Source organism: Heliangelus exortis, chromosome 3 (genome assembly GCF_036169615.1).
Source record: "Heliangelus exortis chromosome 3, bHelExo1.hap1, whole genome shotgun sequence".
Lineage (NCBI taxonomy): Eukaryota > Metazoa > Chordata > Aves > Apodiformes > Trochilidae > Heliangelus > Heliangelus exortis.
The window spans coordinates 48,683,205-48,698,710 of record NC_092424.1 but is presented as its reverse complement, the minus strand read 5'-3'; the positions used below and the strand labels follow the sequence as shown (position 1 = coordinate 48,698,710).

General features: G+C 37.9%; 1 protein-coding gene across 2 annotated transcripts in view; it reads left to right on the top strand.

The window, feature by feature from the left end:
• Positions 1–13,412, top strand: part of EPM2A (EPM2A glucan phosphatase, laforin) — a 41,090-nt gene extending 27,678 nt beyond the window's left edge. For both annotated transcript variants that reach the window (XM_071740506.1, XM_071740507.1), the window contains exons 3-4: positions 9,805–10,046; positions 11,443–13,412. In XM_071740506.1, coding sequence (XP_071596607.1) covers positions 9,805–10,046; positions 11,443–11,723 — 523 coding nt within the window. In that variant the 3' untranslated portion in view covers positions 11,724–13,412. The remainder of the gene's footprint in view (positions 1–9,804; positions 10,047–11,442) is intronic.
• The last annotated feature ends 2,094 nt before the right edge of the window (positions 13,413–15,506 follow it).

The following is a 15,506-nucleotide window of genomic DNA, read 5'->3' as shown; positions in this document are numbered from 1 at the left end:
AAAGAAAGTCTGGCTACATTCTATAAGGCTAGACCTGGACTGCCTGCCCTACAAGGCATTGGTGTGCTCACAGATGATTATTTTCTTATCTTCAGAGTGAAAATAACAGGCAAATTATGACATATTTCACTTTGAATACAGGGAGTATAAAATTTTATCTTCCACAGTTTAGTTTTGGCTCTGTACATGAAGTGTTGCAGGACCATGTTATTTTAGATCACATCTAGAGATAAAATAGATTATAAAAAAATGGATTAGATACGAATTAATTGGCTTTAAGCTTTTTAATAGAGCGAGGTGAACGAGAGGGGAGATGGGTTTATTGTGTACTCTCCCTGTATAAAATCAAATATACTGCAAGCTTAATGAGAGAGATACCATTGAATTTATTGGAGGATGAACACTTATCCTAGAGACAAAATTAGATAAGTTTGATCTGTTATTATGTAAGAAAAGCAAAGATGGTTTACAATCCCTTTTACACTTTCCTTTCCTGAGAAGGGGCAAGTGTGGAACATGTTCTAATCGTGGCATGGAAGAGGTCAGCTGTATCAGGCTGGTTTATCTGATCTGTGAGTAACTGACTTTTGAGGAAATGGTGAGATCCCTGTCAACACTGCCTCTTCTGTTTTGCCTTCTTCACAGGAACTTTGTGATCATGAGATAACCCATGAAAATAATCTCCAAGGTTTCTTGTTAGGTGACCTTTACATCCTCTTGGCATTACAGGAGGAATTCTGTTGTGTTTCTGTGTGCAGTGTTCCTTGACATAAGATGTGCCTTTATCACAAACTGCAGTGAAGGGCAAAGATACCTGACCTAACTTGGAATTCATGAGAGCATTTGCCACACACTGTCTGACTTTTATTATGCTGGAGTTGGAGCAAAATAAATTGGCTTGCAAGGAACTCTGTGCTACCATATCTTGACTCCTTCTGGTGTCTGAGATAGACAGCACAGTTAAATGAAGACTGAGAAAGGGGATATATTGCTATTTGTAAAAGACACTCAGGAATTAATACAGGAGAAGAAGACGACTTAGTGAAATTGAACTTGCTTTAAGATCAAATGGATATTAATTGCTTCTGAATGAATTTAAAGTGTAAATTAGAACAAGGTTTCTCACATCAAAGGAATGATACCTGAATTCGCACATGACCTTTCAAATAGGGCAGGGAATACAAGGAACCCAAATTATTTCAAGATGGAGCTGGATAAATTAATAGAGATAGTGATCCCAGAGATGGAAATTAAAATTTATTATTATAGTATCATAGATCATAGGCTCAGAGACCTCAAAAAGCATCCGTTCAATTTCCTTGCTCTGAGTCTCAGTTACTTTGAAATCATTTCAGATTTATCCAGCCTGATCTTAAATATGATCTCATCTAAGTGATGAGACTCTACAGCCTTGTTACTCTTCCATTCAGTGCCTCACTATTCCTACCATTGAAAAGCTTTTCTAAGATAGACTTAAGTCTTCCTAGAGCAATACAAGTTCATTTCTTCATGTCCTCTCCACAGCAGACTTGAAGAACAAATTAATATCCTACCCCTTTATAGTAATCTCATATATGCTTGGAAACTCTTATACTTTTTCTCAGAATAAGAAGGTGATTGATGTTGGAACATCTCAGTATTTCCATTTTTATATTAACACTTGCTTCTTCAGTCTTTTCTCTGAAAACTTGTCTTCTAGAACTCTGGTTGTTCTGGTACTCTCTGCAGGGCTCTCCAGGTGTTTCTTTCCCTTCCTTCCATTCCTCCTGGCCAGAGTCTACCACTACCGAATATGATGGCTTATTTTGTGACTCTTAGTCATAGTGCTACTGCTTATTTATCCAAGTGTTATTCTCATTTTTGCAGTGTGGGATATGGCTTACTTTCCAGCTGTCTATGTGTTTTCACCAAATATGTTCCCTGCTGTGGCTGGTTATAAAATGTTAGAAATGCCCTTGATCTCTACAGCTGTCCTTATGAGATGCTTTTGTGAGTTTTTTCTAACGAAGCTTTTATGTTCCTTGTAAGGGAATGTTTGGGGTTGCTGAGGAAGGGCGGAATGGGCCATAAATAGAAATCTTTGTGGATCCATCTAGACTGAACTTCTTTTGCATGATTGACTTTAATTCTACTCATGTGGATCCTTCTTATCCTTTATCTGAGCTGCATTTGAAGCTAGGATAGTCCATAAAGCAGACACAGCCTACAGGTTTCCCCAGCATCAAAATCAGCCAGAATAGAAGAGGAGGAGAGCAGTGCTGTGTTCAGGCATTACCGTGGTTGCTCCTTGTCTCAGCCTGAAGAGCGACCCAAAATATTGGGTCACACTTTTTTTTTTCACCCACCACCAGTAAATGCATGTGGGTGGGTAAGGAGGGAACAACCAAGCCCTTTTGTACCATCAAGCTGATGATATGGAAATCTCCCAAGACTGCAGAGCCTGAGGATACTGGAAGTGTTCTGTAGCTGAATGTCTGTTTAACCTTGTATTTCAGTTATTGGTTTGGTATCATTATTATATGTTTTCATTTTAGCACATTGTCAGCTTGAGGTCAAATCTTAATGGCTTATTTGCTCTGCATATCAGGAAATGAGGTCATTTGATGCCACGTTCATGAATAAATTTGTGAATATGGAATAAATAAGATACTATTAAGCATAGCACTCAGAATTCAAGGGCTTGAGAAACTTTGCCTATTGCTAAGCTGACAAAGTGTTGTTCTAAAGTGATAAAAACAGGTGTTTCTTTTTAGTTGGCAAGCATGCCATGTGAGAGGCTAGATAAGTAATCCAAATTACATCTAAGAAGAAAATTTGCCAGAGTGTAATTACTTTTCCTCACAGTGCCAAATAGGAAGAAGAAAAAAACCCATCTTTGGAACTACATTGTGGTCTATTTAATTCTCCTAATTTAGAGCCCTGAGGTAGAATTCTTAACTTCACAATAAACTGCACTCTTTCAGCAGCAAAGCAGAACAAATGTATAAGTGATAACTCATGCTTCTACATTTTGCAGTTAGGTTAAAGGAATATTTTTTTTAGTATAAATAGTTTTTACAAAGTTTTCAGCTGTGTCATTTCAGTATGATATAGTTTTGTCATTAATCAACACTTTTCTCTAATGACTTCTGCTAAGGTAATGGCCATTTAATCCTTCTTTATTGGTAGGAGTAGTCTTATAAAGCCTGGCTATTAGGTCTTGGTATTCTGTGAATTTGACTACAGAATCATTAAACCTCATTCTCCTGCTCTGGCCAGCAATGTCTGTGTGCTGGGCAACTGAGTGCATTAGACTATGTTCAGTCAACCCTTTTCATCACAAAGCCTCCATTGTCTTGTCTTCTGCAAGGAGACTTTATAAGTAAGTCAGCAGGAGGAGGGATTAAGACCACAGCCATGTACCCACATGCCCTGTGCAATATTCGATGAAATATCAGTGTCATAACCCCTTGGTTCTACATTATTATTTCACTGGACAGGAGGCATTTTGCTGAGAGATCTCTCTGTCTGTTATTTAAAGGAAATTTAATGAAACCAGAATTTAATGAAACCAGACCAAGCCAGGGAGTCATCTGTTTTGGTGTCTGCCTATGTTTTGTTTTGCAGGGAGATATAAAAGTTAACAAAAAAAAGTGAAAAAAGTCTGCCATTTTTTCATGTCTTAGTAGTTGTTTTATGGGTTAAACTATATGGAAGGTTATGTCTCTTATTTAGATAGGGTGCATTGACTTGCTGTTCCCATATATTTTATCTTTAAGGAGTTCTCTCTTAAATATGTTAAATTCTTAGCTGGGCCTCATATGAAAGTAATTTCACAAGAAACAGCTGGGATCTCCTGTATTTAGAATGTTTCCACTTTTCTGTATCTTTTCTGATAAAATGAAATAGGTAATAGAAAGTTCAAAGTTGGAATGCATAGAATGTGGTCATTGATTTTTAATTCTGGTATTTGCAGTTCACTTCTGTGTACAGGCTAATATTATCACTTTGACCTCTCTACAAAGCAACACTTTCACCAAGCATCACTCCAAGCATGTACTAGTTCCCTTTCTAATTGATTATATTTAACTTAAAACCCATTGATGTGTGTGAATGGCTGAGATTCGTTAATGCAAGACAAATTACTGAGATTCATTCATGAACTATGAATCCCGTTTGCTCCTTTGCTGCATATTTATTTAGCTTTATTAAAGACCACTGGTGGTTATAACTAATAAATCATAAATAGTTCTGTTTCAGGCAGATTTAACCTCTCCTTGTGTAGGCTTGTCTCTAGCAAGAGAAACTTAAGTTGGAAGCAGAATTCTATGTTGAACATAGGTCAACAGCATCTTTCTGGAAAAGGGCTGTCAGGGGACTATAAAGAGGAATATGGCTTTTGAGGCACAAGAAATTGCTGACCTTCAGTTCTGCTTAGAAATGGTGAGACCTGCTGCCAGTACTGGGTATAACATCTTAAGAAAGGTGTTGACCAGCTGGAAAGGCCAAAGGCAAACAAGAAGCATCATCTGCTTTGATTATCTGACAAGTAAGTGTGCGTGTGCGTGTGTGTTCATGTCTAAAGAATACAAAGCTGTGTGTGCATTTTAGTAATTTTCAAATAAGTAAAAGGGATTTGCAGAGTAGAAAGGAGTAATCTGTTCTTTGTGTTCATTGTGGAGAGAAGAATCACTGTGACCTATGTCTGCACTATTTGTGTTGGACACTAGGAAAGTATTTCTGAAGGTGAGGGCAGTCAACAGTGTGCTTTCTGCTATCAAGCAGTGTTTGAAAGAGTTCAGATCTGCTACTGGAGAGCAGAGTTTGGTCACTTAAAAAAACGTTTGTAAATGCATTTCAGGACATTAGATAACAATGTTTCTAAGTAATGTTTCTAGACTGCTCTGACAAAGATGCAGGAAATTCATCTGATTTCTGGCAAGCGCTCTTAGTGTTTTCACTGTCACAGGTTATGAGAAAAGAGCAAGGAAGGCCCAGAAGAGGCATGTGGTATCTATGAATAAGCTGCTATATGTTGATAAATTGATGCTGATGGCAAAAGGAGCACATGCAGGATAATACGTTCTGGATCATCCTAATCCAGTGGTATCATGATTTAAAGTGATGTGCCTTGTTACAAGGCAAAGGGTAGAGAAAAGATGAAAGAGCACCTCAGACACAGCTGGCAGGATTTCCTATTTTCTCATTTTGAATATGCCCAAAGCAATACTTTTGGAAATCTCTTTTGTGTCAAATGAGAGAAGGGGAAAGAGAGATAGGTTGTTTTTGCTTCCATCTCTCTGATTATTTCTCTCCCTTTATTTCTCATCAGACATTTGGTTTGAATGGGTTAACTTTAATTTGAAGCAAACTTTTTGTTCTGACAGATCGTAATTTTCCTTTGAAAATCCACCGTAGCAACAATTCTCAACCAGTTCCTACTCCAGTGCCATCAGGGGAGGAAATAGAAATCTGCTGTAATTGGAAGCAGTCTCCAGTAGTTACTGTGCTGCAAAAACATCTCTGATTTTTGCTTCAAGCCTATGTTCCCCTTGGGCTGCTTCCTTGCTGTGGTGTCAGGGTAATAGGACTACATCAGTACAATCTGTATGCATAAGATTGTCACAAAGTGCTGGGGGTAAATTGACTGAATTATATATGTTGCTCTTCTGGGAATACAGAATAAGTTTTCCTGCAAGTTGGATGTAGCTGTAGTTGCATGGAAACTAAAGTTCCCTTTAGGAAATAAAAGCCTTAAGGGAGGAGACAGCTAGTTTAATCATTATTTTGTTTGTTGTTTCAGTGAAATTACTCTGTCTTGGTATTTGTACATATTAGTGCTCATCTTGCTGTGATCAGTGGGATCTAAGGAAGACTGATGCAGACAACTGAAGTGAATTGCAAGTTTTGACATCAAGCTACATCTTGACCCGGCACTGAAGGATGAATCCATCACTTTTCATTTGAAATAATATGCTGGACCTTGGTCAAAAATATTACCAATAGAAACAGATTATGGGTCACTCTTTTGCCAGTAACCAATGAAAAATGACTTAGTTTGTGAAAGTCCTCATCTTGATTAAAGCTGGCAACTATTGGAATAAAAGGACATCTGAAAATTGTACCTGACTGATGTTCTGGTTAAATGTGGGTCCAAAGACTTGAATCCTACCCTATTCTGTAAGATATGTGAATCCGTAAAAGAATTGGTGGATTTTAGGAGAGCCTGTAATGTGCCTGCTCTTTGTACATTGATCATTGAACAGATACAGAAACAGTGCCAGAGTCAACCCAGCTTACAGCTCAGCATTTTAAGGAAATTTGAGTGCCCATTTTCTTGAAACCATTATCAACAAAACTAACACAGGAGCTGCCTAAGAAGCAGCGTAGACATCTGTGTGGTGGAGGAGGAGTTGTCAGCCAGATACAGTAAGCTGGTACCTTCCTCCCTTGCTGCAAATCAGTTCCCTACAGTTACAGTTGCTGGGCTGGTTTTGTGCTATCTGTGGAGGTCTAAGATTCAAAGGTACAATGCACCATGCTGTGGGAACATTTCCTCTGGCCAGAAAATTACAATCTGCACCATTAAAAAAACGCAAAAAGTATCAGAGGGCTAATCTTTTATTGCCTCAGACTCATTTTCTCCTTGAGGATGGGAAGGCTCTTTGGATATGCATTGATTAAACAGAATGCATTTGTTTCAGGTGCATTCATAGTAAATTTTTATAATTTAATAACTGTACAGGGTCCTGGGGGAAAGCAATCAAGAGCAATGTTTATCTGCATTATTAAAAATAATTTAAGTGTGATGACAGCTGGAAAGTAACCGTACAAGTGATTTTGTAGCATTCTGTATTTATTCCCTGGTAATGACAAATTGTTGCAGTTTTTCTCAGTTTACAAGTCAAAAGGCAGGTGTTTACCATGTCTACATTGAGTCTGGGTTCCTAATTCGAATAAATTGAGCAGATACCTGCCTATCACTTACTCTGTGTTGACACAAATTTAAGCTCTTCACAGTCATTTATTCATTTAATCCCCAGAACTCCCCTTAAGGTAGGTAAATATTATCTCCATATTACTGATGGAGAAATGAAGTGTAGGGCAGACTGAAAGTAACTTTAGAGAAAACAGCTTTAAAGAAAGGGCTTTTAGATGGTAAATGCAACTGTTACTGTGAAATAGAGCAGGTCTTGTCATGGAAAAGATGCTTTAGGCTACAAAACCAGAATAAACACACAGAGACTATCCCAATGGTCTTGCAGGTAGTGCAGCTGTGATATTTGCCCACTAAATAATCATTGGGGAAAAAATATAAAGGATTGATTTATCTATAAGCAAGAGTGCTACACAGAATTTATTTATTTCAGGATCCCTTTAGTTACTCCAGATCAATCAATCACATGCTAGAAAACACACTTTAGCTCACCTGCCAAGCTAACTTATTGTATTAAATTTCCCAAAATATCAAGAGAACTACATATGTATGAGTCACCAGGAAAGCCTTTGAAAGAATTATGCTCAAATTCTTGTTCTTGAAAGAATATCCTCATATTGCCACAAGGTTATAGTGTTATTTCCATTTTTCTTTCCCTGCTATGGAGTTTTGTGAGCATTGCTCATCTCCAGCCATTCATCTGCATCTGGAGGGCACTTTAGCTTGCATTTGCCACCTTGAAATGCTCTGAGCATTGTGATGGATTCCTGTGGCAGCAGCCTGACAGGGGTGACTCTTTTAGGTTAGGACTGGGTGTGCTGTGGGGATGGCACATGGGAAGTGAGGCAACAGAGTTATTATTCCAGTGGACCTTCACTAATGCCTCTGATCAGTGGGAGTGATCAAGCTGGTTCTGCTGGATTTGGGGCAATTTTGTGAAGCTCCCTGCATGGGCCAGCATGTGGGATTGTACCTTGAACACAATAGTAATACACAATGGTTGTGCTTTATTCCATTTCTTTCAGGTTTCTGTGGAGTCCACTGGGTATTGGTATTTCTTAATAAATGAAACTGAATTTGACTTGTAGCTAAAGAAATACAGAGCCTGTGTATTAGAAATTCATTTTTTCTGTGTCTTCTCTCCTTAAGAAAGGCAGTGTTCAGGGATGACAGAAAGTGACAAAGGTGATTATTTTGAGGGTAAATCTTAATTTGTGAATTTTTGGGTTACAGTTTCTTGCTTAGGAACAAATGCATTTTCTATTAGCAATGGGAAAGACTCTCACCACATTCCAGACCAGAATATGGATGTGAAACAATAATGAAGTCCAAATCTCTTCAAATTATCTCACAGTCAGAGCACCTTGGTTGAAATGGTGATTTGCTATGTGGTAGATTTGTCAAATTTTTCAGGTTTTCATTCATTATCTGTAATCCAAACATCTGGGACTCAGCTACCAGATACTGAGATCAAGTTCACTGTCTTACTGCAGTGGGGGCTGTTAAGGCCAAAAGCTTTGTTTCTGTGGCTGATATGTAGCTCACTGTGCATACAGCCAAAATACAGGCAGCAAGTATAAGTACTTCCTGCATTTGAATTTTTCTTTTTGACAGTCTTTAAGAAAAAATTGCAGGATTTAATAATTGTCAATTACAGGTCTTAATTAAATGTTAGTAAGCACTTATTACTGTGATAGCAGGATGGAAATAGCCAGCTGATGTTTTAAAGGTTACTTATATGAGTAACTGCTCCTGAATAAACATAAAAGTTTTCAATTTGTCCGTGACACCAAAGTTGGAAAAGACCATAAAAAATCCATGGTAGACATTTTAATTTTTAAGGTCCTGCTTTTGTTGTAGATTGCGTTCCTGCTTTTTTGCAGTTAATAATGTTTGCAAAGTTTTATGTTCACTTGCAGGGATATTTTGTGTAGTTTGTGGACTATGTGTTCAAAAAAGAAGTTTATGCCAGCAAAAAAAATTTAAAGTAGGTCACTAAAATTTGTGCTTGTGAATAATCCATTGCAGGTATACTATCAGTTCAATTTCATGTGTGTGTTTGAAAAACAAGCCTCTTACTGTTCACTTTATGTCAAAATCTGTTGAGACATGTAATAGTTTTATGACCACTTACAATGGGAAAAAGTATAAGAGCCTTGAAGCTTGATTTATATAAGTACCAGAAAGTACCAGATGGCTGTATCCATCCTACACATTTCTCTCAAGTTTTTCTTGCAAAATTTCTGGCTCTTTGGGCCAAGTTAACATGTATTGTAATTGTGCATTTAATTCCCATGGGACTCCACAAGAGCAGATAAAAATGAGAAGACATTTACTCATTCATTTTTGAGTTTCCTCATAGAAGGGTAGCTGAAGTGGTTTTGGGGTTTTTTGTTTGTTTTGCTTTGTTTTGTTTTCTGTTTGCTGTCCTCATTATAGTGGTAGCTATAGCTGGAAGAGTTCTGTATGTTTGGCTTATTACTAAGTATTTCAGGTCTGCATCAAGTGTATCTTTCATGTCTCTTTTTTATGTGCAAGTTGCATAAATCTTTAGTTTTCTTATCCTAGGCTGTGATCTCAGTAAGCTGCTACTGCAGGCTTAATGACGAATACCTTTGAGACCTGTGCTACTAATTATGCTCTGAAATTTTTCTCAGACTGCCTGATTCTTTGTGGTAGGTCAGGAACCTGATCTCTAGGATCGACCATTACCAGCTCACAGTAATGAAATAAGAAGCTGCTTACAGCAAGACATGAAAAGGCTGCACACAGCAGTATACGTGTGGTGATACTAAGAATGCTTGGAGCTGGAACGTTGCCGAACTTGGCAATTTCTTTTTTTTTAAGATATTTTAATTGATCCCACTGCCATGTTTTCTCAATGCTAGAATTCTTCCTAACATCTGGCTGGGAAGCTGCCCTCGGCAGCTGGAGCACGTGACTGTCAAGCTGAAGCACGAGCTGGGTGTCACGGCTGTGATGAACTTCCAGACCGAGTGGGACATTGTTCAAAACTCCTGGGGCTGCAACCGCTACCCAGAACCCATGAGCCCTGAAATCCTCATGAGACTGTATAAAGAGGAAGGTCTTGCTTACATCTGGTTACCAACCCCAGACATGAGCACTGAAGGTAATTTGATAGCAACAAACACTTTATGTTGTTAATCCAACCCTTGGGGGTTTTTTCCTGTGTAAATTTTGCATAAAAACACAGCTAACGCATGAGATGTGATTTCTCTGTGTGTGCTGTCACTAACAAGTTACTCATATTTCCTTGTAGGCAGAGAGGCCATTAGAATACTTTGTGTCTGGCAATACCTGTGTATTTGAGTTAAAATTATTCGAAACTGATACCTACTTGACTGTGTTTGCTTTCGGTTTGAATTTAGCTATATAATGAAAATGTGCTGTGTAGGTGGAAGAACACAAGGTTGCACAGCAGGACAACTTGCCATCCTTGCTGGTTAAAAATGGAGAGCCAGTGCTGTGTGCCTGTCTCTGTCATTCCCTGTCCCAAACAAATAATTATTCAACTATAGTATCCCAGTCTGATACTGGAATGAATTATCTCAGTAGAGTAATTCATATAATTATTTGTAATTAACTTATAATACTCATGTTGTAACAGAAATTATTATTTTTAATTCTTTCATTGGAATGCTTGGTTCAAATTTCCAATCAGTAGGTTAGAAAGCGTGCATGTTTTCCAGTGACCAGCTGACCAGAAGGATGCTTTCAGTGAAGTTAAATACTGCTGCCACAAATAGAGAACTGACATCTCAGTAATAGGACATCAGTGAAGAGAGGAGACCTTAAAACAGGGATTTGAAAAAGCTTAAAGTCAGTGCTTGTCTGTGCTGTAAGTAAAAGGTAGGCTCTAATGTCTGCAGGTTCAGTTCCTGTGGTAACAGAAAGAAAGGCATCAGCAATTAGGATACAGTCATACCTTTGGGAGCAGAGAGACTGTTCTGTGTTGATTAACCATATGCTTAGTACACAATTAAATCATAACAGTATGAAGTTGTACAGGAAAATAGTCTTCTGCTCCTCCTCCCTCACCCATTGGCATAATGTCCTTCAGTACAGTGTTTTGGAAAGCAGCATTACATGGGTAGCTTCACAAACCTCTGGTGCTAAAAACATTGCACTTTTGGATTGCTGAATCTAATGCTATATACAATGTACAGTTTGATGTAATTTGCTGCCTTATCTCAGTTCTTGTGAAAATTAATATGCCATACACATTCAGTGTTAATCAGAAGTATATTTGGAGAAAACTTGGGGCATTTTACAGATTTTGTTTGATCTGCATTACTGTTGACAGAAGAAACAAAGGTAGAAGATAATTTGGGGGAAAAAAAGAAGAAAAAAAAAAAAGAAAAGAAAAAAATAACAAAAAAAGAAAACCTAAAATTATGTCAGGCTTGCCATTGTGATTCACAGTGCATCAGGCTGTACAGACATAACCTCAACTGTGAAGCTAGCTTTCTGAAATGCAAACGACTGTGCCTTCTTTTTTACCTTAGGAAGAACACAGATGTTGCCTCAAGCTGTCTGCCTCTTACACGGGCTGCTGGAGAATGGACACACAGTCTATGTCCACTGCAATGCTGGTGTTGGGAGGTCTACAGCTGCTGTCAGTGGCTGGCTGAGGTACGTGATGGGCTGGAGCCTGAGGAAGGTGCAGTACTTTTTGGTGTCCCGGAGACCTGCTGTCTACATTGATGAGGAAGCTCTGAATCGTGCTGAAGATGATTTCTATCAGAAATTTGGCCATCTTCGTTCGTCATGCAAAGTACAAGAGTAGAAAAGCAGAAGAGGAAAGGGAAGTGGAATACTTACACGGGAACCACAAGGGCTTAGACAAAATGAGTCAGACACCTGCCACTCCTCCTCAGATTATAAACTTGTCATAATGGTTGTGAGAGGTGTTGTATTTTTTTGCTTTATTTAAGCTGATATGATTCATGTTTCTAGGCCTTTTGCTGCAAGAATGAGATCTAGAAACTCTGCAGAAGCAAATTTAGATTTTCTTTTCATTTCTTGCCTACAACGACTGAGGTTTTAGGGTAGATGCTAAATAATGCGTGATATTAAATAGTTTGAGTTGACAGTATTAAGTTAATACTGAGTGAGTTAATACAGTTAGTTAGGTTAATGGTTGGAGTTGATGATCTTAATAGTCTTTTCCAACCACAATGATTCTGTGGTTCTGTATTTCAGCAACAAGAAAGAGAAGGCATTCTCAGAAAAACAGATAGAAAGGTTGACTGGATTAAGGTTCAGGTTAGTATGGAGCTGATCATCATCAAAGCTACTCAGTTATTTTAGGTGGGGTGTACATTATTGAAGTGTTTTTTAGTAATTTTGTAGACAAATAGCATTAATGAAAAAGACCAGTAGGTAACTGATTTTTCAACTCAGTTTCTTAAGCAAAAAGCTAATGTCTAATACAGTGAAGTAAGATTTGCTCTCTTTGCCTGTCTAGTTAATGTTAAAAATTATGAGTTACAGCTACATTCTTTTATTACATTGGGGTTATCTTGGGATGTGGCAGGAAGAGAGAAAACAGCTTCACATACTGCTGTCTTATTCTGTTGCTGGGAAGAACTGCTATTTATTATAATATCCTAGGCTGTGAGATCTCCAAGCCAAAGCTCTATTTTGCTCTTCTGGTCTATGCAGTGCTGCACAGCTGGCTCCCTCAGGGGTGGGTCAAGCTAAGCAGTAACCATTGGATATATAGGAACTGTGTGCTAAGCCTCTGGGCATGATTGATGCCACAGTCTCTGTGTTGTTGACCTAGATGGATTTCTTCACTATAGGAAAAGTGTCTCCTTCTTGCAGAAGCAATGTGTGGATGCTCACAGCTGCTAGATTTGGCCAAGCAAAGCAAATATGTTCCTGTATAGGAGCAAAGAGAAACTCTGAGGAGGGTTTCTCCGGAGTTTAGCCTCAAAAGTCTAATGTTGGCTTTGTGGATGATCTCTAATGTTTTCCAGTCCTGGTTAAACCCTTCGCTAAAATAAGCAGTGGCATCAACAGCTTCCAGGCCTTCTCAGGCAAAAGCAATTTGCTGTAGGCTAAGTCCAGGAGGGAGGGGAGAGAAAACATTTCCTAAGGAACAGAGAGTTAAGGATGCATAAACATTAAGAAACCAGATTTCTATAGGTTTGTTCTTCAGTGAAATATATTTTTTTCCAGACAGCCTGTCTGTCTAAAGACTTAATCATTGCCAGAGTAGTATAGCTGATAAACACTGATTATCTTAATACATTAGATATGAACTTTTTACAGACAATGTCCAGAATAACATGTTTTATTTGTCCTTCACTTCAATCATCTTACAAAGGAAAAACTATTTATTTAAGTTATTCTGTGTGTGTGGTGTTGATATTGACTTTGTTTTCTACTTTTTTGCTTTGAAATAACACTGCCTGGTCAGAAAGTGGATGAGAAAATCTCTCTTTTAAATAAAAACATAATGACAATTCCAGCAGACCATTTGGTTGTATGTTTTTGGCTCCCAATTTCATAGCAAAAAGGGTCATGATTGATATTTCTGTATAGGGGTGGGACCATCCATTTTAATGGTAACAGCCCATTTCTAACCTGCTACGCTGTGTTAGTTTTGTTAGGTTGATGAAAAGGAAATCTCAAAAAGAGGAGGAAAATGGTTTTCTGCTGGTATGAGCGTTTGTGTTCTCTGCCTTGTTACAGCCAGGTTTTTACCTCTGTTAAATTGAAGAAGAAAGGAGAATTTACTACAGAATGGGACCATTTATAACTCCAGGTACTTAGAGTATCTCAAGGTCATTATTAAGCCAAAGAGTAGTAAATATTCTTTCCCAGGGCTATGTATATGAAGGACCTGAGGAAAGCTAGCACTTATGAGTGATTTTGCAACAAATGCAAACCACTGAGGTATGAGCTGGGTTTTGAGGGATGTAGTTTCATTAGCCTTTTTCCTTTTGACATCAGGAAAGTACTAAGGAGAGCCATCTGCATTTTTAGTTAGTGCAGCCTGGTAAAAGGAGACTGGTTGGCATTACTGCTGAATACCTTATTTTCTCCCTTACTCCTTACTTGTTATTTCACATTTTAAACTAGGTTCATTCCTTTGGTACTTATCTCTAGTTTCTTTGAGTCTTCCCTTTCTGTTTGCACAGTACAAAGCAAAATGGAGCTCTGGAGGTGGCTGGAACTGCAGGTTTTATACCTGGTTGTCCTTGAAAAGTTTTCATGAGTGGCAACTGAATTCTGTGTGCTGCACAAAAACGTGCAAAACAGTGTCTCTGCTCTGAGATGGAATTAAAATTTGAGGGTGCCAGTCAAGCCATCATGGGCAAAACTAAAGGGCAAAGATAGGCTGTAGGTTGTGCTGGGGCAGGTAATAAAATCCCTGTTTAAAACAAGAATGCAAAAACTCATACTTACTCCAGTACCTACTATGATGGCTTTTTTGAATTCTTGTTTGCTTTACACACTGAACTTACTGGTCTGTAACTGAGAAAAAAAAATATTTGGAGTACTCAAGTAGTATTACCTAGCTGCTTCTTTTAATCTTTATCATTAAATTAGAATGAGAGGTTTCAAACCAATAGTAGAGTTTTCAAAAAGATAAATAATATGTTTCTTTCAAAAAATACAGTGGAACTGTGTAACAGGTAACTATGAAAACACATTTAGGAACATCATATCTGCTGCAGAAGCATATGTTTGTCAAGCAAGCCCTGCCTTCTTAAAAGATAATGAACATCAGGCTAGCCTTAGGTAAAATGGAAATAGATTAATGTAGCAGAGGCCAGGATATAAGATAAATGTCTCCAACTGTTTACATACTCAGGGGTAAATCAACACCTCTGAAGTTACTGCCTTAAAAATATTTTGCAGGAAAAATTCTCCATTTGTATGTAGCTTAAAGGAAAAGAGGCTGCTCTGAGGGAATGATAGAATGTATAAATGGTGGAAGTTTAAAAGTATTAATCCTTTTTTCTGTTACTCAGTGACACAATGACATCACCAACAGCAAGACTGAACCGTATGACTTCATAATTGATCTTCTTCCTAAATTAAGAGAGGAAAGCAATTTTTTCAAGGGTAATGACATTACCATAATTACATAGTTGTGAAGTAAGTAACCAAAATACATCTTCTTGGCCTTTCAGTTATGTTGAGTGAACCTGTAGGGTGTTAGTTCTTAATCAAACATATTTTTCTCTTCCTCAGCCCTTCCACCCCAAGATGCTTCATTCCAATTCTGAATAGTTTATAAATGGTTTTGTGACTAAGAATTACCATATTGGTGAAGATAAGTAAAGCATATTTTATTAAGCCTGTTTGAGATATGAAGGCTTATCTGGGGATAAGGAAATAAATGTTGTACCTTGTAAAATAAAGATGGTGACACTGTGAACCTTGGCCCAAATGATTCAACCTTGTTGTGCTGAAGCACGTTGTCTCATTTGGGAGATTGAATTTATAAAGATTGCAGGATAATGTCTGTGATTTGATAATGACTTAAATGCTGATGTTATTATATTTACATCAAGGAAAATGGAAGGCCTGTTTATTCATGAGCTAGTAGAAT